We start from the raw sequence: 22971 nt of genomic DNA on the forward strand, positions 1-22971 counted from the left end.
TCGGAAGTAACCTCTTCCGCGGTGAAATTCATCCCGCTCGTGCAAAGTGCAAAGAGCGAAGAAAAAGAAAAACCTTCCGAAGCAGCCAACTACAAAAAAATAAGGAAGAGAAAGAAGAAAAACACAACCACATTATCATTCGGAAAAGCTTGCACCTCCACAGCCCAATGCACACGGCGTGGGGCAGGCGGAGGAATTGGATGAGTCGGGAAAATAGAAAATAAATCAGAATACAATGTGACGCCTCTCTCTCTCACTCCTCTTACCTCTCTCTCTCTCGTGAATGCTTTCCTTCCCACAACCATTTAACCATTCTTGTGCGATTGTGAGCAGATAAGGTGGTAACTGTTCCGCTGTCCTTCTTCTCCTCTTCCCCCGTCAAACCACCCTGCACAGATCATTTTCACTGCACTTGAGCGTGATTTGGCATGAGAAAACAGCGTCGGCGGCGTCTTTTTCCCGAGCGACAGCTAGCAACCAGCCCCGGCCTACTATCTATCAAGAACTTATTAACACAATCAGCAGCGTCTCCTCAAGTAGGGTCAGGTTCATCATCGTCTTTGCCGTAGTGGCCTGTGGGATGAAATAAAAGAAAATAGAGTGAGTGAAAAAAAACAAGTTCATCACAAATGCAATAAGTCAAGCGTATCGAAACGAGCTTTACAGACCCCTTTTTTACATTTCTCTCCCAGTGACTTGGTTGGGGTGGTCTCGCTTGTTTTTCCCACGCCTCCCCGGGAGCGGGGTTTAAACAATTTAATCTTTACATTCCACACGAGACGACGGTGCCCCCATTTGGTAGTATATTTGATGCGTAAGCTGTTGCGCATCTTGTTTTAATGCGAACACAAACGGGGAGAGCTTCACCTGCTACAATTATTTAGTGGCCCGTGCCTTCCACCTTCCCCCACGAGCGGGGGGAGGAAGCTTCTGCGTGTGTTGATTATCAGTCGCAGTAGGCAGCTCGTCACGAAGACAACCGGTTTCACTGTATTTTCTTCTCCCGCTCGCTCATCGGTGGTGCAGCGGTGGGCTTTTGTTTCCGGACAGATTACTCTTCCGTGGGAATTGGGTGGATTTGGTTCCCGCGAAAATCACGGCACCGGAACGTCCTCCCGGACATCGGGCTTCTTGCACCTGTACGCTGTTGCTCTCACTGGGACACCTGACACGGAGCACACAATCCATTTCCGATTGTATTTTAATTCTAACTGCTTCATGCGCTTGCCCGTGGTCCATTCTGCTCGCTGTATGCACGAGGAGGATTCGTTTGCTTCTCTTCGCTCGCTTGGATTAGTAATTCTAGATCGAGTGTGCTTCTTCCTTCCCCAAATGTCGGGTCGTTTGCTTTTCTAGTTTGAATTGAATGCTGGGAACCGGTGTGAGACTGTTACAAAACCCCTGCCCTCACCGTCACGATGTACCTTTGGCTTTCTTGGTTGGCCATTTTGGCATTGTTGTCTGGTTGCTGCTTCTGCCGCTGCTGCTGCTACTATTTGGTGTGAAATTTTCCTTCCTATGCACACAAGGCACCACTTGAACGACTAGAGAAGAAGATGGTCGGTTGCTATGATGACGGATGATATGCTTTCTGACCAACGCTCTATCCCTTTCTTTCGACCGACTACACACCGCTTTGCTTTATCCGGTATGAGATCACATTTACACCCTTTAGCTGATCACGCGGCCATTAGGCTTCGGAAACAGTTTTCGGTAGTAATCATAATAAAGGTGGTGTATATTTACATGTATAATTCATTGGATTTTCTTATAATTAACGCTTTTTTCCTGTTTTTTTTTTGCGGGCAACGCTTCGTGTTTTTTTCTTCTGCTTTACAACCTTCAACTTTCCATCCTCTTTTTTGCTCGGAATGCTCTTGTTTAGTGCATCAATTCCATTGTGTTTAGTTTTTTTCCTGTCTTTGCACCTGCTATTCTTTTTGTTTTCCCTTTTTTATACTTCTCTTTTCTCTCTCTCTCGTTCTTTCTTTAAACGCTATTAGTTTTCCATCCTATCACAATGCCCACCACCCCTCAACAACAGTGCGGTGGGTTTGGATGGATTTTCATGATTTACATTTTTTGTTTGTTTGTGTGTTTGTCTATTTTTCCCCTTTTTGCCTTAGTAATCATTTGCCTTTGTTTTTTTTTGCTCCTTTCCTGTTTTCTTCTTCCTCATTTGGGCTACGCTCGCGTTATGATCGACGACTTATAAAACAATTAACTTCCTGTGCTCTGGTTTTCTTTCTTTACGTTCGCTACTTTCCCGTGATTATAAGTTTTCTTTCACACTCGAGCAAGTGCAATGATTTGTCTTTAGTTTGTTCGTTCGTTGCCTCCCACGGAGCTTTAACACATACCATTCGGAGGGATTATTAGTTGATTTGTGAACCTGTGACGCTGCGAGAGATGGAGCAATAGAGGGAAAGAGAGAGCACGTGCAAACATTTCTCCTTACAAACCTATAGCATAATCTCACGGGGTAATTTTTCACACGCACCCGGTTCGGTTCAGTTCATTTTACGAACGAAACGGAAAGAGTGCTTTGACCCTGTCTCTCCCTTCCCCACTTGATAGGTAAACTCTGGCAGCACCGAATTGATGCTACACATTCGTTGCAAGAAGTTTTAAGCCCAAACAAAAAATGTAACAACAACATTTACCAAACGAAATGGGTATGATTATACAAAAGAAAGACAAGCGGTGGCAAGGAGAGCGATAGTACAAAATACATGTAATTGCAACACTTGCAGTGGTAGGTAAAATGTACCCTATTACCAATAAATCATTCACTTCATTAGCTTCTGCAAGTGTCTGTTCGCACATAAAAGCAGCTCGATGTAGTAGATTGACGACGTTTCGTTGCATCGTTCAAATGTATATATATGCATCCATCTTTGCGTGTGTTTTTTTGTATATAAATCTCTAAAAATAGGTCTTTTATGCTTTTCTTTTCGGTGCGTAGCTTTTCGTCTTTTTGTCGTTTACGTGTTACATAGATTACAGCGCAATAGTTTGTGGTAGTTTCCCCTTAACTAATAACTACCGGTTCAGATTTCTGTTCAGAGTGCACTTTACGTTTCGTTCTCACGCGTTAAAGAGAGAACACTTCAGTGCAGCAGTATGGTAGTAATAGCTTAGCTCGTTTTTTCCATTTTAAAATTTACTTTAACACTGATTTTGCTGCTTCTGATGTTGCACCAAATAAAGGGAATATCTTCTATACCGCTTATGTACATAGTTAATGCTATTCCATATTATACATTTTTGCTTTGTTTTTTTTGGACATTGCTTCCAACAGCGTGGAGGCGCCTGGTGTTGCGAGACAGCGCATTCAATTTAATTTTTGAATTTTTGCTCTCGCAATGGACAAGAAATGAAACATTGTGTGAATGAAAGTGGTAAGCAAGCTATAAAGCTACAATAATAAAAATAAAAAAGGTGTATTCTTTTACAGAGAAAATGGAATAATGCTTGATTGCATCGTTGCGTCGAAGAGATCGTCGATTAAATGCTAACCTCGAAATAATAGTAAAAGCAAAGTATCGAGAAAAAAAACAACCGATGGGAGCAAGAACTAAATAGCAAATAGATCAATGGTTTACGGCCGCCCGCGATAAGCTCTATATACATACAGCAAGTTACAATTAATGCTATCTAGAGTCGCTACGTGCTAACATTCAGTGCCTTGTTGTTTGTTTTTAATACTGCACACAACAGTTTCTCCTTGGTTTTGAGTAAAAGTTTGAGCTAAACATGTATTATTTACACACCGTGTCAGCAGCAGCTACTGTTTGCAGAGCTGGGAAGCAGCATTCCCTGCTGCATTGATTGTGCCCCATTATACCAAGGGGGAGGAAACCTAAAGCTTAAAACCCGCGTCTTTCATTGGCTTAATGGAATAGATAAACAAAGTCAAAATTTCTCTCTCTATCTCTACATTCTCCTTCTGAGTACTTTTTGTTATGCTTATACGGTAGCATAGTTAGTGCGTTTCGCTTTGGGGTAGGATCGGTAGCGACAGATTCATTTGAATTGAATGCATCCGATTTGAATGCAACGCAAAAAAAATAAGATCGAGACGAAGCTGCCATAGGCGGACTGGGGGAAGGGTGTTGTGTGTGATCATGCAATTTGAATTGCACGCCATTGCACCCGTAATTACTGCGGTGTGCCGCCTCACATGCCGCCTCCTGATTTGCGTCGGAATGGATGTGAGAAAAGTCATAAATTTCAGCGCACATGCAGCAACAACGAGCATGGGAGATGGACGTTGTATAAGAAAAAAAGAGAATATCTATGACTTATAAAACTGTATAGCGAGCTCAAGCCGCAAGGGTGTTGGGTGTTGATAAAAATTCAAAGATTAAAGTTTCAAATGGTTCGTACATAGTTATTACCTTAGTAATGCCAATTTTGAAAATAATACGCGTATTCTACGGAAATGTGGAAAATTATTACTAATTATTTCCATTTTAAAAGCAATCATCATAGACGTACGTTTAAGAACCTGCTCCGTCTTCTGTTTAGGTGACAGAATGAATGAATTTTAGTATCAAACCTGATAAAAACCTCAATCTATGATTCTTCAGTTACATCTCAAGCTAGAGATGGACAATAATTCGTTTAACGTGACTGTCTCGCAATCTTTGAAACAAGCATATCTTTGGCTATATAAAAAAATCGAGCCCGTGATATAATATCATATTATGGATCAACCAATGAACCGATCGCTATACATTTAAAGCCTAAAAAGTTGCAATAATGACCAGCAGCAACACAACAGATCAGGATTTTACACCAAAAACTCCTTTTTAAATTGCTTACAAATGCCTTTTGTTCGTCTACAACGCATGCAAGTAGCGTAAAACATTCGTTAAAAAGCGCTACCATAGCGTTTCCACCATTGTTGCCCTAAACTACCTTCACGAACGCAAGAAGAAGGAAGCTAACCTTAATGTAAGGTGAAAAGTCCCGTTTTATCCCGCACCTTCTTCCCGTAATCGATCGCTTCCCAACTGTGGCTTAATAGAAAGAAACACGCCGTAACCGAGCTAACCAGTTGTTCGAGAAGTTGCTGCGCTACCCGCCGCTGCTGTGGGGGTACTGTTTGTCTGAATTTTGTTCTAAATAAATATTTCCCCTACACTTACACTGCTAACACAATTCCATCGCACTGTCAAACCACACCACCCCTAGTGTCTACACACCCAGCCGCAAAACAGCCGCTCCGTGGACCGTTCCTCGAACAGGCGGTCCCTTAGCCGCGGTGTTACGGCAATCCGCCGCCGTGCGAGCTCCAGCTAACGTCCGCAATCGAGGGCAGTGCGCCGGCCGCGGCTGCCGGCTGCTGGTTGACCACCGACGCACTGTTGCTGTTGTTGCTGCTGTTGCTGTTGTTATTGCTAGTGTTGGCGTTCGCTACCACCCCCAGGCTGCCGGCGGTCGATCCCCGCCGCAGGACGTCTTCCGCGCCGGGGCAGGGCGGCCTCGGGCCCGGCTCGGGCGTGTACGTGAAGGTGAGCCCGGTCGCGTAGATAATTCCATCGTTGCGCACCAGCGAGATAGGCACTTGCGTGGGTTGGCGTACCTGATGCAGGAATAAAAGAGGAATAAAAGAAAAGGATGTGAGTGACGAGTGGAGTGAATAGAGATTTATTGTTTATTTGTGGATTTTGATATGAAAAGTAGCAAATATATTGGAGAAAAATTGTGATAAAGATATTAAAATTGGAAGAAAATATTCAAATAAAGCAACATATTCATTAATAACCTATCAAAAGCTTTAAAATACGCCTTGAAGTATGAAATATTCCCCAAACACTGCGCAGTCAGTGGCGCAAGTAAAATCACACAACCACCACGAGCGGAGGGGTGATTGAGGGTGACAAGGAGTTGAGCGGTAAAAACAACAGAAACCCCAGCAATCATTATTGCCCGCTTCGCCCCCCCCCCCCTCCCTCCCTCCCTCGGTCCAATGCCACTATAGCAACAGGTTCCCATCATTATTAAATCGATAATATCAAAACAAACGGGCGTTCCGTCCCGGACACCAGGCGCTGCTCAGTAAGATGCGGTGCCAGTAAGATGGTGCTCGGCTAGCGCGCGTTGAACTATGCCCTCTCGCTTGCGGTGGTAAAGAAAAAGCGCGTAGTGTCATAGATTTTCCCCTTATTAGAATTCCCGGATGCTACCCGGGGGGGAACTGAGTTAAAGTGAACAAGGCAGCAAACGACAGAAGAAGAAAAAAACGGCCAAAGTCAGTCAAATCTCGCAGTAAAACAAAGAGAAATAGGAGTCGGAATTCATTAACACACACAGTAAAGCCTGGCTTAAAGCTTCTCCTCGGCTGCGAGCCCTTTTGTGCGATAGTGCTGTGACTTTCCCGCGATGATACGCCGAGCACAAAAGCGAGCAGCATATAATCTGTTATGAATTTTTGATTGCTTCTCCAAACCTTCTCCGCGGTGGAAGAGAAAAGACATCCACACTGGACAACGGAAAACGGTGCTGTTGGTGGTGGTGGTAGTCCCTAGTGACTGGCTAGTGTCCGTTTCTTTGCCGCTTTGTTCTACACTTGATGGCTTCTTCACTACACTAATAATGTGATAGACAAGGCAAGTAGACACAGCAGGCTCGTTTTTCTTCCACTCTGCATAGAATTAATGGTTCGAGGTGGTGTGGGGAGTGAGACTTAACTCCCGCAGCCAAGCCAAAGGGAAGCAGTATAATAGCAACTTCCTTCCACTACTGGACGGGGGTGAGGAAAGTGACCATCCGGTTGTTTTTTGCTTCTTGTGTCCGCTCCTCTTCGTCGCTTCGGTTGGTGTCGCGTGAGAAAATCTTGCTTCCTTATTGTTTGTAGCTGTGTGTGTAGGGAGTGCAGAAAACAATAGAATACAATTAGTGAGAATGTGCTGAAGTGTAACGGAGTAAAACAACAACCGCAAGGACTGAAAGACAGACGGGGTGCGAGGTGGAGGAGGTGAGGTTCGAATAAATAAAGCTTCCACCTTCCATCGCTCAAGACACAGACCACTGCTCAAGATGGATGACATTTTCGGGAAGAAAAAGGAAGTCGTCCCCATACTGGACCTTTCCAAATCGTCCGCCACGACGCGGGAAGAGTTTAAGCGCATGATCGAGAAGGTGCCGGACTACAAGATGCGCCCGATCAAGGTGCGGTCGGACGAGATCCGGTTCAAGGAGAAGGAGTACGGGTTTAAGATGCAGAAGAAGGAGCTCCGGATGCTGATGAAGAACGGGGGCGAGCGGGACAAGCTGTACGCGTACATGGATCCGATACCGGCCGAGATGCGCAACCTGGTCATACTGGAGCTGTGCAGTGTGCCGATCGACTGGAAGATGCTGACCAGCCAGCGGCCCAAGACAAAGGTGGAGGAGGATTACTTTAGCAAGTGAGTGAAAGAACCGTTTAATAATGATTTACTCTTTTAACATTCATCATTCATTCATTCACACGCTTCCATTCCACAGGCTGGTTGAGCTGGGCAAGCTGCAGATCAAAACGATCCAGCGCGACAAGCGGGAAAACCTGCTCGCCACCTCGGTGCGCAAGGTGAAGAACCGTTCCGGCATCATCGAGTCGCGCGTCTTCACCTGCAACGAGTGTATGGAGGAGTTTTGCAACGGGAAAACGTGCGCCGACTTTAACTACGATCTGTACACGCGCATCGTGCCGAAAGTGCCGCTGCTCAAGACCAACTCGCAGCAGCAGCTCTCGCTGAACGGCGGTGGCGGTGGTCTGGGAGGCGGTGCCGGAAGGATGCTGGGCGATCTGCACCAAAAAAGCATCGACAGTGGCAGTGGGGCGGGTGGCGGTGGTGGTGGTGGTGGTGGGAAAAAGGGTCGCAAAGGGGCGCGTAAAAAGGGCCACAAATCGAAGGCGAAATCGGTGGAGGCGGCCGATGACGAGGGCAATCAGGGTGGCACCAGCGGTGCCAATGCGGCTGCCGGGGGCCATGGCCATGGGGGTAAGAAGAAGGGCAAGCGGGCGTCACGTAGCAAAACACCGCCGAAGGCAAAATCGATGGAAAAGTAATCAAAGGGCATCCGTTGGCGTCTTTACTCTGTTCGGTACCACAGCCACCAGAGCCAGAGTGATGGCCAGACAATGTTCTTTGCGTTTTATTTGTGGATGCTTTTTTACGAATTGTAAAGCTTTTGGGTGAATGAAAGATGGCGCTTACGCATGCTGTTGCGTATTTTAGGTATTCGTTTTTTTGCAAACAATTTGATCATAAAGGCAGAAGGTTGAAAAACTATCTAAGCTAGGCTTCGAACAATCAGTTGATAGGAAAATAGCAGGTAAATTATACACATACATATTCTACGCACCTAGTAGAAGCTAATTGGCTTCTTTCTAGTGTGATTTTGCTCTAGTAAACTAAAAATGGTAGATAAAATAAATAAATTTATATAATATTCTTCTAATAAAGTATTGTGTGGTACTGTTCAAACTAACTTGTGCTTAATTCTCCTTTACTGTTAAATAAGTACTTTTAAAGTTAAATAAGAAGCTTTAAAGTTAAACACTTTTTAAATAGATAAACGACTAACAGACCTATTTTCTCCACAATATCATGATTGAATTGTTATAAAAATACAAAGAACTACGTACAAGTTGCTCATGTAAAACCGAATCATAACAAAATTCATTTCTTCTAAGCTAGACATAGCCTTAACTTGTTATGACTGTTTACATATGATCGTGATGGTCAAAAATATATTAAAATACTTTTTAGTATACCATTCTGCTTCGAATTACGGACACTTTAAGTATTTTTAGCATGTAATTATTTCTTACTATTTCAAATTCAATCGGTCATACCTCAGCACAACACAATTAACTGAAGCAAACCTTCTAAATTTTAAAAAGATTTCCAAAAATACATTGCCATTGCATTGCCAAAACTCATGAAACTGTAACGATATTTTGATTCATATTCCCGACAGTTTTGAGCTCATGTCTCAAATTACTGAAGTTTTCATTCATTTTCCGTACCGCCTCAAAATTTCGTTATTAATCTTTACATAAACACTACTCTTTTTTAGTTTTGAACGTCTTTTAAGGTTCGGAATCCAATTCTGAGAGTAGTCAGTGTCCTCCTGGACTGACAGGACGACGGTCTTATTAACAACGGGGTGTTTGGGAGCGATTTTTTCTTCTACTCATGGATGCATTGAATCGAAGTACTGCTGCACGGTTCGACGATCTTCCCCGTACGGCCATCAAGGCATTGTGCACATCAATCTTATCAAATATCGTTGTTGTATTATTATCACTGCATCTTTGTTCTTCTTGTTATCATTGTCTAAAAACATATTTTTCTGCAATACAATTATAATTAATTTCTGCTGTTCGGGATTAAAAACAAGTTAAAAAATCTTGCATCGAATTCCGGACAATATTAAATACGTGTTTTAATTAAATTCAGAGCACAAACAATGTTGATAACTACTTCCCCAATGGATTTCGATGCATCTGAGCCAGATTAATAGGAGTTATCGAAGAAATTAAACTGGCGTCGCTTTTAAGCAAAACTGCTCAGAATGCCTCCGGCGGTGAACTGACCGATAAAAACAATATATATTTACCGTGGCATCGGTGCCTACTAGAGGTAAGAATTGTTTTTAATTGATTCTAGTACATCATGGCCAGGGCGCTCCCGTGGTACAGTCGTCAACTCGAACGACTCAGTAACATGCCCGTCATGGATTCAAGCCCACGATGGACCGTCCCCCCGTAGCAAGGATTGACTATCCGGTTACGTGGTACTGAATACAGTCTGGAAAGCCTGTATAGAAGACCGGGGTATGTCCACGTAGGACTTTTACACCAAATAGAAAAAGAAGAAGAAGATGACATCATGGCCATGAGGTAAAATCTAAAAGCGTTAACTTATTAATTAAATAAGCTAACCTGAGCGACGAATTGGCGTTAGTTTACATTTTTTCAGGCTAAAATAATCTAGGCTGAAAATCTGAGGCTAGTTTCTCGTGTGGTATAGTATTTCAGCCGCCAGCTGACAAACTTTATTTAAAAAACGTTTGCTAGTATCATACACATCCCCTAAAATAGAACTTGTAATACACTTTTTACAAATCGTTTCAAACAGTTTTGAACCTTTGTTTGACTAATAATTATGTTTCAGCAGAACAATTAAACCATATATCAGATAACCTGACTGAATATGTGTCGAATTGACACTTGTTATTTCAGGCTGAAAATATGATAGTTTGCCGTGTAGCTTGGTCGACAACTGTCAAACTCCGTATAAAAAAATGACTTGTATCGTAAAAGTTCTTATAACCGACATATCTTCAAATTGGGGAAACATTCTTGCTACGAGATGTAGGCCCATTTTAAACACATGACGGGTATGTGGTTAAGTCGTGCGAGTTGATGAGACCTCCCCAAGTTGGGAGAATGAATTGAAAAAATCGACACATAATCAACACGACTTAAAATCACTTAACAACTTTCCAATTAATACACTGACTCTAACTGCAAAGGAAAATTGGTGTCACATAATACCGACTTACGCCAGCTGTAACGCGATTGAAGAACACTCACTATCACGATCGATCAGAATCATAAGACGTTTATGACATTCCAAAGAATTAATGATATATATTCAACACAGCTTCCGTGCAATAGTAGCAACAACATATTAGATATTCATCAACGAATTTATACGTTAGACCGACGACTAGCCAATACGATGATACCCTCCACCGCTCATGACGTACACCGGCCGGAAACGGCTTATTTTACGACAGATCTATTCAGCAAGACACACGACAGTCCGACACGCGACAACACGGGAGATTCATTATGTATTCGTGGGAGAGAAAAAAAAATGGCAAAATTTATAGACGTATCGGGTTGTCTATCTTTGTGACAGGCAACTGCTTCAGAAGTAGACAACCTATGTCTTACTTCTTTTCCGGATTTACGCTTACAGACAGACTTTAAAATAACTAAAGAGTATAAGTATTGTAAGATTATGAAATTAATCTTCCATTTCATGCTCTACTGTTACTGCATACTCACCCATGACCATTCACCGCGAAACTGCGATATGTCCGGCACGACGCACAGCAGCGACTCCGCACACCGGTACATCGTTTCCGCCTCGACATCGCCGAACCAGGCCTGCAGGGAGGGTGTAAAGTTGTCGCCGGTAATTTCCAGCATCGCCACATCGGCTCCACCGTTCAGGTGCAGCGAGTTGACGATTGGCACGGGCGTAACGGGCGTCCGTACCGGGCCCATCCCTTCGTAGAACTGGTACTCGGCTTTGTCGGTCGAGATGATCGTCCAGCAGGCACCGTCGTTGATCATCTCCTTGTTCGGTTCCTTCGGGCACGGGGAGGCTTGAAACTGGATGATCTTTTCCTGCGACAAGCACAGGTACATCCGCTCCGTGTCCTTCATGTGAAAGGCGCACTTGTGCAGCTGCGAAACGGGATCGTCCGCCTCGAGCAGGGCCATCTGTTTGTCAACCTTGCGGATGACCAGTCGGGGCAGTGCCATACCGGTCACAGAGCAGACCAGCTTCACCGTCGCACCGTAATGCACATAGCCATCGCGAACCTGCAGCGAAATGTAAAGCGAGAAAGAGGAAATGTTATTCAACTGGAAATTGTCTAAAATAGTTCCCTGAACTCACCTGAAACTCTTCCGACTCGCTCTCATTGTCGTCCAGCAGATGGATCGTGAAGGCACCCCACTGCGTCGAGCTGGCGTGAAAGTGTCCGTCCTCCACGTGCAGGTACCGCGTCGAGACGGTTTGCGACCGTAACCGATTGAACAGCGCCACCTTGGTGCCGCTCGCAATGCACAGATCCGCATTCTTGAGCGATTGCTTCTTCTTCGACGGTTTCGATATCACCTTGATGCGCTTCGACTGAAACACGCCGATGTCGTGCCCGCTGCCGTAGAACATCTTCACCGACAGCATAAAGTGTTTGCGCTTGTCCGAGTCGGAGATGAAGAGCGTTTTGGCGGCACAGTACTGCTTCGGGTTGTTCAGGTCGAGCGGCTGCATCTCCTGCTCCGGGCTGCCGATACCGATGAAGGCACAAAGTTGGGTGGACTGTTCGCTTTCGCCCCGGCGCAGCATCTGCTCCTTGCGCAACCGCCAGCCCTCGCCGAACAGGTAGATGCAGGGCGGGGGACAGAAGAACCGCTTCTCGTTGCCGTACGACTTTTGGGCGACCTGATGGTGGTGGTGGAATAGAACGGATGGTGGAGAAATCGATTACTAAATGGATTAGGTGAATGTACATTCAATTCGCAAATGGTTGTTTTAAGAAAAAAGTTTGTTTCAGACACAAAGTGACACATAATTTGCCGTTTATCTTGCATGATTCGATCAAGCATGGAATGAAGGAACTCTAAAATCATTTTAACAATGTGTTCGTCTTAAGATAGACAAGATGAAAATCATAAATTGATAATTCAATGAAAAAGACGATAAGCTCCGACCGATTTTCTGATTTATTAAATTTTTCAATTTTTTTTTAAGTTCATAAAACCACAATAAGTATTTATTGTTGAGAAGAATAAGCGTCCTGTCTTTTTTGAACATAAAGAGTGAGCAAACTATTGCAGAAGAAGCTGCTCAATCGTTAAATAAAATGAAAAATAAAGATAGGTCAGTGTTTCTCAAACCATTTGTAACGAGTTTTTCGACAAGCGTGGACTGCCAATTGAAAAAATCGGGTCGTATGCATAGTTAAAAAAAGAATCAATTTGAAAATAGAGTTTTTAAAATTAACAAACATTAACTAAAACGTAATACGTTAATTAATTTATATCTCATCTTTGTACAGTTACAGGTCGGATTCTAGTGTAAAACTTCAAGATTGTAATCCATCGATCGCAAGTTGTTTTTTTAACAACTGTCAGTTTGAACAGCTGTGCAGTTGAAAAACATCTTGCAAGCGTTGAATAATGCACTTCACATTGGAAACTGACCCAGAAAACAGTGTATACATGGAAAAGTAACAAAAATCATCATCCTCGTTCAAAGGTATCTGTTTTACAGAAGTATTGAAGAAGGAAATAGCAGAATTATCATTAAGAAGCAATTAAAGCTACGTTTATGTATTTGCAACGTGTGATTCGCGCTACTCCATGACAGTATAGTACAACTATGATCATAATAATTGTTGAGTAAACTCCATTGAAAACCAAACCTTTTATAAGAATAATAATTGATAAAAAAAAAGATGTTCAAAACAGGGGATTTCAAGACAGTTTCGAATGAGGAATAACGTTGTTATTCACCGCTTGCACCATGTTAATCCAAAATAATCAAAATCAAAATCAAAATCATCAATATAATTTTTAATTTCGTCAGCATGATCTTCAACACGTCTCAAGCTGGATTGAGTTTGACAGTTCCTAGTAATGTATTGAAAATCATATGTAAAAACTAAAATTTGACAGCTGTTGAAAATCATCTTGAAGGCGGTGAACAATGATGAGCACATGTGGAAGTGACTTCAAAAATCCTGTAAAATATAATGACGCTCTAAAGAACTTTACGGACTTCACGGAAAACGTATAGCTTTTTCTGCCTTCGTGCCATGTAAAGTTTTATTAATTTGTGCAGCCATTATTTAAAATATATTACTAAGGATAGCACGCTTCGGTAATGTGTGCTTTGAAATAAAGGTATTTTGTTTAATTTTTGGCTTCTATTTCTTTTGCAATTTGAGAACAAAATACAAAAGGTTTGGGAACCACTGATCTTCCGTCACGATTATGGCCATTAAAGGAACGAAATCACAATCAGGTTAAAAACAGAAAACAAAAGTCAAGATTATTAAAACATTCAAGCGACAATTTAATCATTAGAACACTTCTAGCCAACACCAAGTGCATTAACGCCGTTGTCAAACATCAAACATGGAGTTCGGAATGGATGGTGAAGATTAGAACGATTAAAGTTGTGCGTTTTGCATGACATAGTTGATCATTTTTCATTTATTGACATGGGAATAATACAGCAAAATTGACACACATTTGAACATGAAAACAAAATCGTAATTTTCCCACAACAGTAAACAAATCCCTTATGGAGAACAACAAGGTCCGCACCACAAATTAACCATCACCCGACCCGGAAAGAGGCGCTGGATTTACGCTGCCTATTTAACACATCTCCAACAAGAGAGCCTCACTAAAACCCAAACAAACGACCGACTGCATCAGCCCCATTGCGACGTTTCCTCGTAAATCGTTCACCCCAAACCCAACCGGCCGCAGTTTTAATGCTGGCTGACACGACCCACAGCCATCACTTAATTCAATCAGCTCAATCTAATGTCATTTCCTTCGATAAAAGTTTTCCCTCTCCAGTCTGATCAGTGCTGTATGTGTTCTTTTCCTCCCCTCCTCTCCTCTTCCATCCGGCTTCTTCCCTTGGTCCCAGAGACCCAATATTCCCGTTTCTCACGCTACCATACCCGGTTGTCACGGTACAAAAAGAGAGAGAGAAACGCAATACCGGGGAGAAGAAGTAAAGATGATTTGTTGCCATTAAAAATGTATATAATCTTTCGGGCCGGTCTGTGTGTGTGTGTGTCTCAGCGGCAAAAAAAACTCAGTGTCCCCAGCAGCAGTGATTAAAGCTCGGCGCGTCCGGAATGGCTTAGATTTATGGCAATTATTTCTTCATCTTGTGTCGCGCCCCAACCAAACGGTGAACGGTGTTGGTTCAACAACTCAATCCCGAACAAAAGTGCGTATTTTTTTTTTCTCACGAAAAACGAAAGGTGCCCCCGATAGCAAAAACCAACCGTTAACTACGAAAACAAATTAAACATCGATCTTCTTCGCCCCGCCAAAGGCAGCCAAATTACTCAACCATTCTTCACGATTTCCCACCTCGCGGCGGTAATGCGGCGTTGAAGTAAGGAAGTGGTGGAAGCTGGTGACAAACTAAGTGGCACAACAGCACAACAACGAAATCAGTAGTTAAATCAATCACTACTCTACGTGCGCACAGTGAAGTAGCTAGGGCGTTGATTTTTGACTGCCTCTCTTTCATCATTATCCGGTCAGAGCATTCCAATCCCTCTTAATTCATCTCCCGCATTGGCGCGATTGGGACAGGGGGGGGGGGGGGGGAAAGAGCACCGGTACGGATCCGATTCGGTTTGTTAAAATGTTCCCACCCTTTGGACAAGTGGCGGCGATGGCTGGGGATGGTAATTGTTGGCATCATTTTCACTTTTCCCCGTCGTGCCTGATCCGTTGGACGACGACTGATCGGGAAAAGAATTTCAACACGGTTTGATTGGTCCGAAGACCCTTAGTTCCCGGCATGGTGTGAACGAACATGAAACCAGGTGGAAATGTAGAGTCGCCTTTCACACACCAGCCACCATCAGCCATGGTCATAAAAGTGGTGTGTATGTGACGGCGGGGGATACGATGGATTTAGTGCCGTCATCACGTCACCACCGCCGACGTCGATCATCACCGGGTTCGAACAGCCGTAAGTGTGATTGCTGTTGATCTTCACAACTGCCGTTTGACGGACGGCAATTTGTGGTATTGCAAAGTGGCTGCTAACGATGGTGGACTAGTGCAAAAAGGTACGGAAGTTGTTTGGCTGATATGACGTGAGGTGGGCAATATTCCGCAACATAATTATTTATCGGCTGTCAATAGTAATTTAGATTGTTTGAAATGACAAAATACGTTGAAGTATTTGTGTGATAACAAAGCTTTAAATTTTATATTTCCTTTGAGTCGATGCATAAGATTATTAATTGTACACGATTGAAAAGTACGTAAAAACGAGTCCTTAACAGCAACAAAAAGAGCCTAATGCATGTAGTTGTTTTAAAATAATGCTATATTCTGGCAATTACTTCCAAAATGTAATGAAAAATGTCAGCAAAATCAAACTAAATTATAAAAACAAAACAAAAATGCTAGGAAATACACAGTTAAACACCAACGTAAACCAAAGTAATGGAAAATAAACTTCATTGATGATAAATTCCCTTCTTCTGTTTAATTTTTAGTACGATTAAAAAAATAATAATAAAGTCTAGTCTCATGCAAGAAAGTCTAAAAAAGGTGAATTCTGAACAAAAATAATTAATAATTACGAAAATATGAATGATCCCTGCCACTGCTAGAACTGTTTTTCAAGGAATTTGTTTAAAAATGAATTTAAAAGGCCTAACATTCCAACAAATTGTTAAATGCCACGTTTTAGATTTTCAGTTGAAGTATGTTGATTGATTGGCGAGGTAAAGGCGGACGAGCAAGTTATAATCAGAGAGAGGGCACAGGGCTCTCACTAATAACCTAGAGATTGATTGAGCCGGTCTCGTAGTACAGTCGTCAACTCGTACGACTTAACAACATGCCCGTCATGGGTTCAATCCCCAAATAGACCGCGCCGCCATACGTAGGACTGACTATCCTGCTATTGGGGGGAATCAATTAGTCACTGAAAGCCAAGCCCACAAGTGGATACAGGCAGGCCTTGACCGACATCGGTTGTTGAGCCAAAGAAGAAGAAGAAGATGTTGATTGATTAAAAGAATGCAAAATGGGTTACTTTGCACAGAGCCTTAAACTTAGTAGATGGTAGCATATTAACTTAATTTAATTAAGAATTTGTTTGCAATTTGGCAGGATCTGCAAAATATTTGCATTATTCAAAAGATGCTCCCCATAGCAACATACATAAACAGTTCCCATTACCCACAGATATCGACAAAAATCGGTACATACTCATTTCAAAACTTTAAATAAAAACATATTAAAAACACGTTTTTTAAAGGTGTTTCATTTAAAAGCATTAAATAGTAGTTTTGATTTTTTTTGTATATTTTATCTAATAATGTAATATCGTTGGATATTTCGTTAATTCGATTCATCCAACTACACATACAGTGGCGGCTACCTAAAGTCGGACACCTCATATTTTCATCTATTATCTGCCTTAGAGGCCTAGGTTATTTAATACGTTGATGACCACCCAAACTATTCGATTGACCTCTAATCACTAATATCAAATGATTTAAGAACCATCTTGGCCAATATTGGCATGCTACGTGGTCATTTTGCCACGAAATGAAGATTGTCCGACTTTCAGTGGACCGCATAAATTTCATACTTTTTATCACATTTATGCATAGTGTTCAGAGTTTTCAAAAGATATCGGTCTGATTTGCTGTTGTCTGATAACATAGCTGAAGAGTGTCCGCACCGATGGATGAAAAGAGATCTCTGATAAGTGATCTAGAGAACTGTCTAGGATGCCGCAGTCATATAATGATTGAAGTACCATGAATATGGTTACTTTATTGAATAACTAAAACACTTATTGCATGATTTATCGCAAGAGCTTTCGTCTAATTTCTCCTCACCCAATCGGTGTTTTATATCTAATGGATATTTTCCCACGCTAAGGTTTCCCGAGACGACCTCCAAAGATTTTGCCGAATTTGACACGCTGGCGCAGAGATCGTTCACGCCCCTCCACTCCTTGCCCGATAATGAGTTCCACTGTACCCGCGTCCCACAGCAATCAAACCCAACCGAATGCGGCAGCATCTACCAAATACCACAAACCAAAGCTCTTCACATCTTTTCCCCTGTATCAGCCACGTTTTACCTTCGCTTCCGGTGGGAAAAACGAAGCCCCGGAGCCGTTGACGTTTGACTTTTTCTATCGCCAAATCGATCACGACACATCGAAGCAACGCCACCAGCGTCTTCTTCCACGACTGCTCCGCTCGCGTGCAAAAAGCTGGCAACTTCCCGTGTGCCTTCAAATGGAACATTAAAGATGACAAATCAATTTTTTCACATCAAAACTTCCCACCGTTAGTGTGGGCCGATTAAAACCGTGGCACCACACACATCTAATCTAGATAGTTGGTGGGGCGTTTTCTTAAACCTCCGCCGGATAAGGCGGAATAGGAAATTAGACCCCAAGTGATATCTGCTTTTGGGAGGAAATCGATCGAAGCCGAAAATCGGAATTCCCCAAAATGTTAATTAGCGAGTCGTGGCGACCCGCTTGCAGCCTTTGAGGGTAAAGGGGGGTGTGGCGCTAACGGGATTAGGCTTTTTTTTTGTTTTTTTTTGTCACATTCAGTCAACTATTTTGGCATGTTTTTGGTGACCCTGAATGTGAATAATTTTTAGATTTTTTAGTACAAAAAAAAAAAACAAATTTCAATAAATAATAATTCCAACAAACAAAATGCTAAAACCCAGCATAGAAGAGCAGAACACCCTGACGGTGCAGGTGATCGTGGGAACTAATCTCTTTCTTCCGACGGTCCCCCTCCCATAGCATCAGGAAATCCGGATCCAACAGCCGGATCCGCACCGTCCCAACGAAACGAAAGGGCAACCGCGTCCCTTGGGGACGGTGAAAAATCATTAAAAACGAATCATCCGATACGATCCACCCCGGAGGGGCGATTGGGGCGCCCGAAAATGGGCCTGGGAGGTCGTGAGGATTTGGAGCTCCGAGACTCAAAAATACATTAAACCTGACCTGGAGCTGGAAGGAACAGAGATTCCCGTGGGGGAGAGATGAGAAATCTCGGACGCTGCAAAGATGACGATCAAGAAAACGATCGTCTAATGGGGGAGGGGGTAGTGGTAGGCGAAGGGTGGCGATGATGAGCTTCGAACAGGTGGAAAATCATCTCTATCTCTAACACACACAGAGGATGAGTAAGGTTTATATCGCGGAAATAAAAGCAAAATGTGCGCAACAAGTCGTCGTCGAGATATTAGCGACTAAGAAGAAGAATAAGAAGGGAGAAGAACGCAGTACAACCCTCATCACACACACACACACATGGCTGGAGCAGTAATTACCTTCGCATGCAGTATAACAATGACCATGTTGTTGCGATCGCGCAGATACTTTTCCATCGCGTCCCGCGTCAACCGCCGCTCCTCGATCTGGCTGCGGAAGATGGGCGAGGTGGTCGGTCCCATGCCGGAACCGCCGTTGTTGTTCGGGGTCACCGGTATGACGGCGCCGGCGGCACCGAGCCGGGGCAGCAGCGCCCCGCTACCACCGTGGTGGGTCGGTGGGCTGGGCGGTGCCTGCCCGTACCCCGGGATGCCGTACTGGTGGGGCATTGTGGTGGCGGTGCTGCTTTCTTCGATCGAGTGTCCGGGGGTCGGTCGGCTGTTCGGCGGTTCGTTCCGTGATGATTCCGGGGTTGGGGCAGATTTTACGTCTTTTTTACGGGGAAATATGCTCACAAGAGTTCATGTATGGTGTTTATTACGAACAATATTTTTAAAATGATTTACTCTCTTGGTGTGCAGTCCGAGAACCCGAAGCACAGCATAAAATAAGCGGAATGCTCCAGGTGCTGTTGAACCTTTGACACTTCCCCCCATACACACAGTGACAGTTCACGACGTGTGTTGTTGTTTTGATTAGGAACGCACACGGCAGTAGCGCAATCGTTTGGGCCAGATTAATGCCAACTCAATCAAAGCAAGCCGGCACGACCTGCACACACTGGCACACACTTTCTTCTTTTTTTCGGAGAACACAGAGCGGGTGGGAAATGAATTTTCACCCGGGTGGGAATTACACACTAAGCAGCACGAAGTGGATCTTGGAATGGATACGTAGAGGCAGGTGGGAGGATTGATTTTATCACAATTAAACACGAAGCTTCCTCACACTCTCACTCACACACACCCACACAAACACTTTTTGCTCACTCTTCTTATCACTGATGTCACAGACGCGCGCGCCACGGACGACGACGACGCGATAATCACACGCGCGAGTTCTTTACCTATACACGAACGCGTCACTATCGCACACGCCAGCTGCACTATCACGACCCCAGCCCTTGACACTGTGATGAATGGGACGTGGAACAACAGAGCGAGAGAGAGAGAGACAGTGAACGATGCCACAAACACAGCTGGGCTCTTCTTTTTTCCTCCGTATGTACATCCAGTCGGATGCGTTTCCCCGGTGCATCTGTGGTGCACGTTTGTGGTGCGCTGTTTTCTTCCACTTTACAGAGACATTGCACGAGCGTTGCATCTACTGCAGCTTTCATCCGCCCGTGCAGCATCGCCCATCATCATCATCATCACGCCAAGCGGCAACGCAGTCACAAAAGAAACGTCAGTTAAATCCGTTGCCTTCGATGTCGGTGGTGTTATTATGCTTGTCTAATGCTCCCGATGCTCCGCTTATGCTCACTGTCACACGGGCGAACTCCGGAACGTGCGTAACAAGGACAGCACACACACCCAATTGTTGCGAACTCACTCACGTATGCTTTTCACGCGGTTGCTGCGATTTGCCGGAAAGTTTGTCACGTACACACACAGATACACGCAGCCACGGTTCGTGTCACGGGGCGCTGATACTTTCTTGCCGCATCACACCAAACAAGCACGGCGCCTTTATTTCTATTCCATTTCAGACACACACACACACACTGCGACACACACTGTTGGCCGTGCAAGTTGCCGTTGTTTTGCCCTCAGCTGTCACACGGCGGCTGCTGGTCCGAGGCGAGAAGAGAATAAAAGGTAAACACACGAACGCCGTGTGCAGAAGCGCTGCAAACTCCTCAACCTAACCTCACACTGTTGTTGCGGGAATGGTTTCACTTGGTGTTGGTGGCGTGCGTGCTGGAGCTCCGTGACATTCCAATTGTTTCCAATAGGGAAATGTTTTCCAATTTCACCATCTACACGCGCACTAAACCGCACACCGCACTGACGGACGGTTGATATTAGCGGCGTCCCAACACGACAGCTGTGTGTGTGTGCGCGCGTGTGTATTTACAGCAAAAGCAAGCGATGGACGCACACCGTCCTTGCGGGAGAAAACAATTTAGCCACACTTGCGGCCACTCGCACGCACTCACAACTGTTGTCCCGGGAGCGAAACAGTTCTATCTGACACGGACGACGACGGCCACGACGTTACCCGTTTGCATCGCACTCACTTTATGAAAAGCGCCTTTCGCGTCAGCCGCGGAATCACAAACGGCGTTTTGCTGCTGCTGCTGCTGCTGCTGCTGTGCGTGTTGGTGTGAACGGGACGGAACGATAGTGCGCGCCGAGAGAGTGAGTGAGTGGGAACGAGCGCGATCGTACGGGGGTTTGTAATGCGTGTGTCCCTTTGGGCAAGCTGTTGAATGAACGGATGAGATGTATGTGGTGATGGTGAACGGAAGAAAGAGAGAGAGAGAGTGCAGAGCTGGAACGCACAACACCTGTGAATTTCCCACGCACTTTTGCGGCCTTCGGCAAGCGATGCGGGCGAGAAAGAGAGACCGCGGACCGTGCATGCTAGTGAGCGAGATGACAAGTGGTGCACTTTTTGACAGTTTGGAAGTGCGCGTTTATAGGGTGGCGGGTTGAATGCTGTAAGTGTTTGCGGCACAGACACGGGGTACCGGCAAAAATCGCATGAATAGAATCGTTTTGCACGGAAGGATGTTCGGTGCGTGTGATTATGTAGCAGGAAAAAAGGTAGGATCGATTTAATCGATTTACAGTAAATTATTGAGTTGTTAATAGACAATGTGAAGCTGCGAGGTAGGTGAATGAGTTGGATTTTGAGTCTATTTTAAAGCTTTTAATGTCCAAACATTCTGCGCCTGTTCTTCCGAAAATTTAAATTATCTTGATTAATTATTAATTGCGAACAAAGGACACTACTACAAGAGTAAAACTTAAATTCCATCAATTATCATTAATCATCGCTTTAAATGTTAAAGCAATCGGGCTCTTTAAAGCATCTGAATGAACTCATTCGTACCCTCATTCTACCAGAACGTCGTTGCGAAGGCGAAAATGATGGTAGCTGATAACACCAGCGAGCCAATAAGTGAGCAATAAAAAACAATTAGGAAAGTTCGAATGAGCCCTTGTAACGTGGCCCACTCCCCTGCCCCACTCTGGTAACCGCACGCACGAGCGCCCTCCGTGGCCGAAACATTTGCAAGGAAAATCAATTCTCAAATCTCCCCCTCCACAACCCCGGTTTTGGTGGAAAAGTCGCCCACACCACGTTGGTCAAATTCATTGTCAGTGATAAAAAAGCAGCGGCGGCTCGTAAAATGAAGAAGTTAAGAGCGAACGACGCGTACGCGATTGTACAGCACTTACGGCAAGAACGGAGTGTGGCACGCAAAGGGACCCCATCTCCCACCCTCAACCATCTCCACCCGCACCCGGCGTTCCCGGAGTGCCGTGCAGAAAAAAGGCGTGGGAAAATATCAATCTCCTGCACATGTGTGCCTTCCGCGCAGCCACACCAGTGCCATCATCGTCGGGGCTCCTCTTCTACCTTAGGTTTGCCCTTTTTCCCTTTGGTTTCCTTCTGTTTCTTCCGCTTCCTCCCAGTCGCAACGTTTTTTGTTCCCCTGTTTGCCGGCGTTGCGTCTGCGAAAATGACACGGAAGAGAAGTGCGAAATACTCGAAGAAATCCTCCCTCTCCCAGCGCCAAGGTTACTGCTCGGAACCAACCCCCGATGTAATGGAGGGCGAGGTGCATTGCTGTTCAAATTCTTCAAACCAATTTCGTCATTAAACCAAACCAAGGGACGAGTGAGTGGTTGCGGGTGGACGGACGGGGCTTTGGTTCTGGAAATTTTGTTGCTACACATTCCGGCGTCGATCGAAACGCAAAAAGGGTTGTTCACATGCACTTTACACTGAATTTGTGCGGGAAAGTTGAGATCATGGAGGTTGGCTTTTGTGTGTGTGTATGTGTGTGTTTGTATTCCACTACGCGAATGATGGGTTTTTGGAATATCATATCCATGCGGGTCATTGCTACAGGCCAAAATATGCTTTCGTTCATCAGAACTTTGCCGTCTGAGCTGCTCTCTTCAACGTTTGATGGACGGGAGCACGATTTGCGTCCAGTTTTGCATTTTCCACC

The 22971-nt window shown here is 44.3% G+C and overlaps 2 protein-coding genes across 2 annotated transcripts; one reads left to right on the plus strand and one right to left on the minus strand.

Moving 5' to 3' along the window:
- Positions 1-1763: 1763 nt before the first annotated feature.
- Positions 1764-21541, minus strand: LOC120957281 (recombining binding protein suppressor of hairless). The gene is made up of 4 exons (XM_040379398.2): positions 18902-21541; positions 11697-12245; positions 11078-11620; positions 1764-5590 (listed from the first exon to the last, which is right to left on the minus strand). Exons 1-4 carry the CDS (start codon positions 19169-19171, stop codon positions 5273-5275), a joined length of 1680 nt encoding a protein of 559 aa, XP_040235332.1. The 5' UTR covers positions 19172-21541; the 3' UTR covers positions 1764-5272.
- LOC120957283 (keratin, type II cytoskeletal 1) lies at positions 5979-8463 on the plus strand. Its single transcript, XM_040379399.2, has 2 exons — positions 5979-7418; positions 7498-8463. The coding sequence occupies exons 1-2, from the start codon at positions 7048-7050 to the stop codon at positions 8060-8062; spliced, it is 936 nt and encodes a 311-aa protein (XP_040235333.2). The 5' UTR covers positions 5979-7047; the 3' UTR covers positions 8063-8463.
- Positions 21542-22971: the final 1430 nt, after the last annotated feature.

Source organism: Anopheles coluzzii, chromosome 3, assembly GCF_943734685.1.
Source record: "Anopheles coluzzii chromosome 3, AcolN3, whole genome shotgun sequence".
Taxonomy (NCBI): Eukaryota; Metazoa; Arthropoda; class Insecta; order Diptera; family Culicidae; genus Anopheles; species Anopheles coluzzii.

Bases quoted from the DNA above. Each gene is read 5' to 3' on its own strand.
- LOC120957283 (XM_040379399.2), top strand. From the start codon at position 7,048: ATGGATGACATTTTCGGGAAGAAAAAGGAAGTCGTCCCCATACTGGAC. The intron at 7,419-7,497 runs GTGAGTGAAAGA...TCCATTCCACAG, and splicing joins GAGGAGGATTACTTTAGCAA to GCTGGTTGAGCTGGGCAAGC.
- LOC120957281 (XM_040379398.2), bottom strand. From the start codon at position 19,171: ATGCCCCACCAGTACGGCATCCCGGGGTACGGGCAGGCACCGCCCAGC. The intron at 11,621-11,696 runs GTGAGTTCAGGG...ATTTCGCTGCAG, and splicing joins GCGAGTCGGAAGAGTTTCAG to GTTCGCGATGGCTATGTGCA. The intron at 5,591-11,077 runs GTGAGTATGCAG...TTCCTGCATCAG, and splicing joins TTCGCGGTGAATGGTCATGG to GTACGCCAACCCACGCAAGT.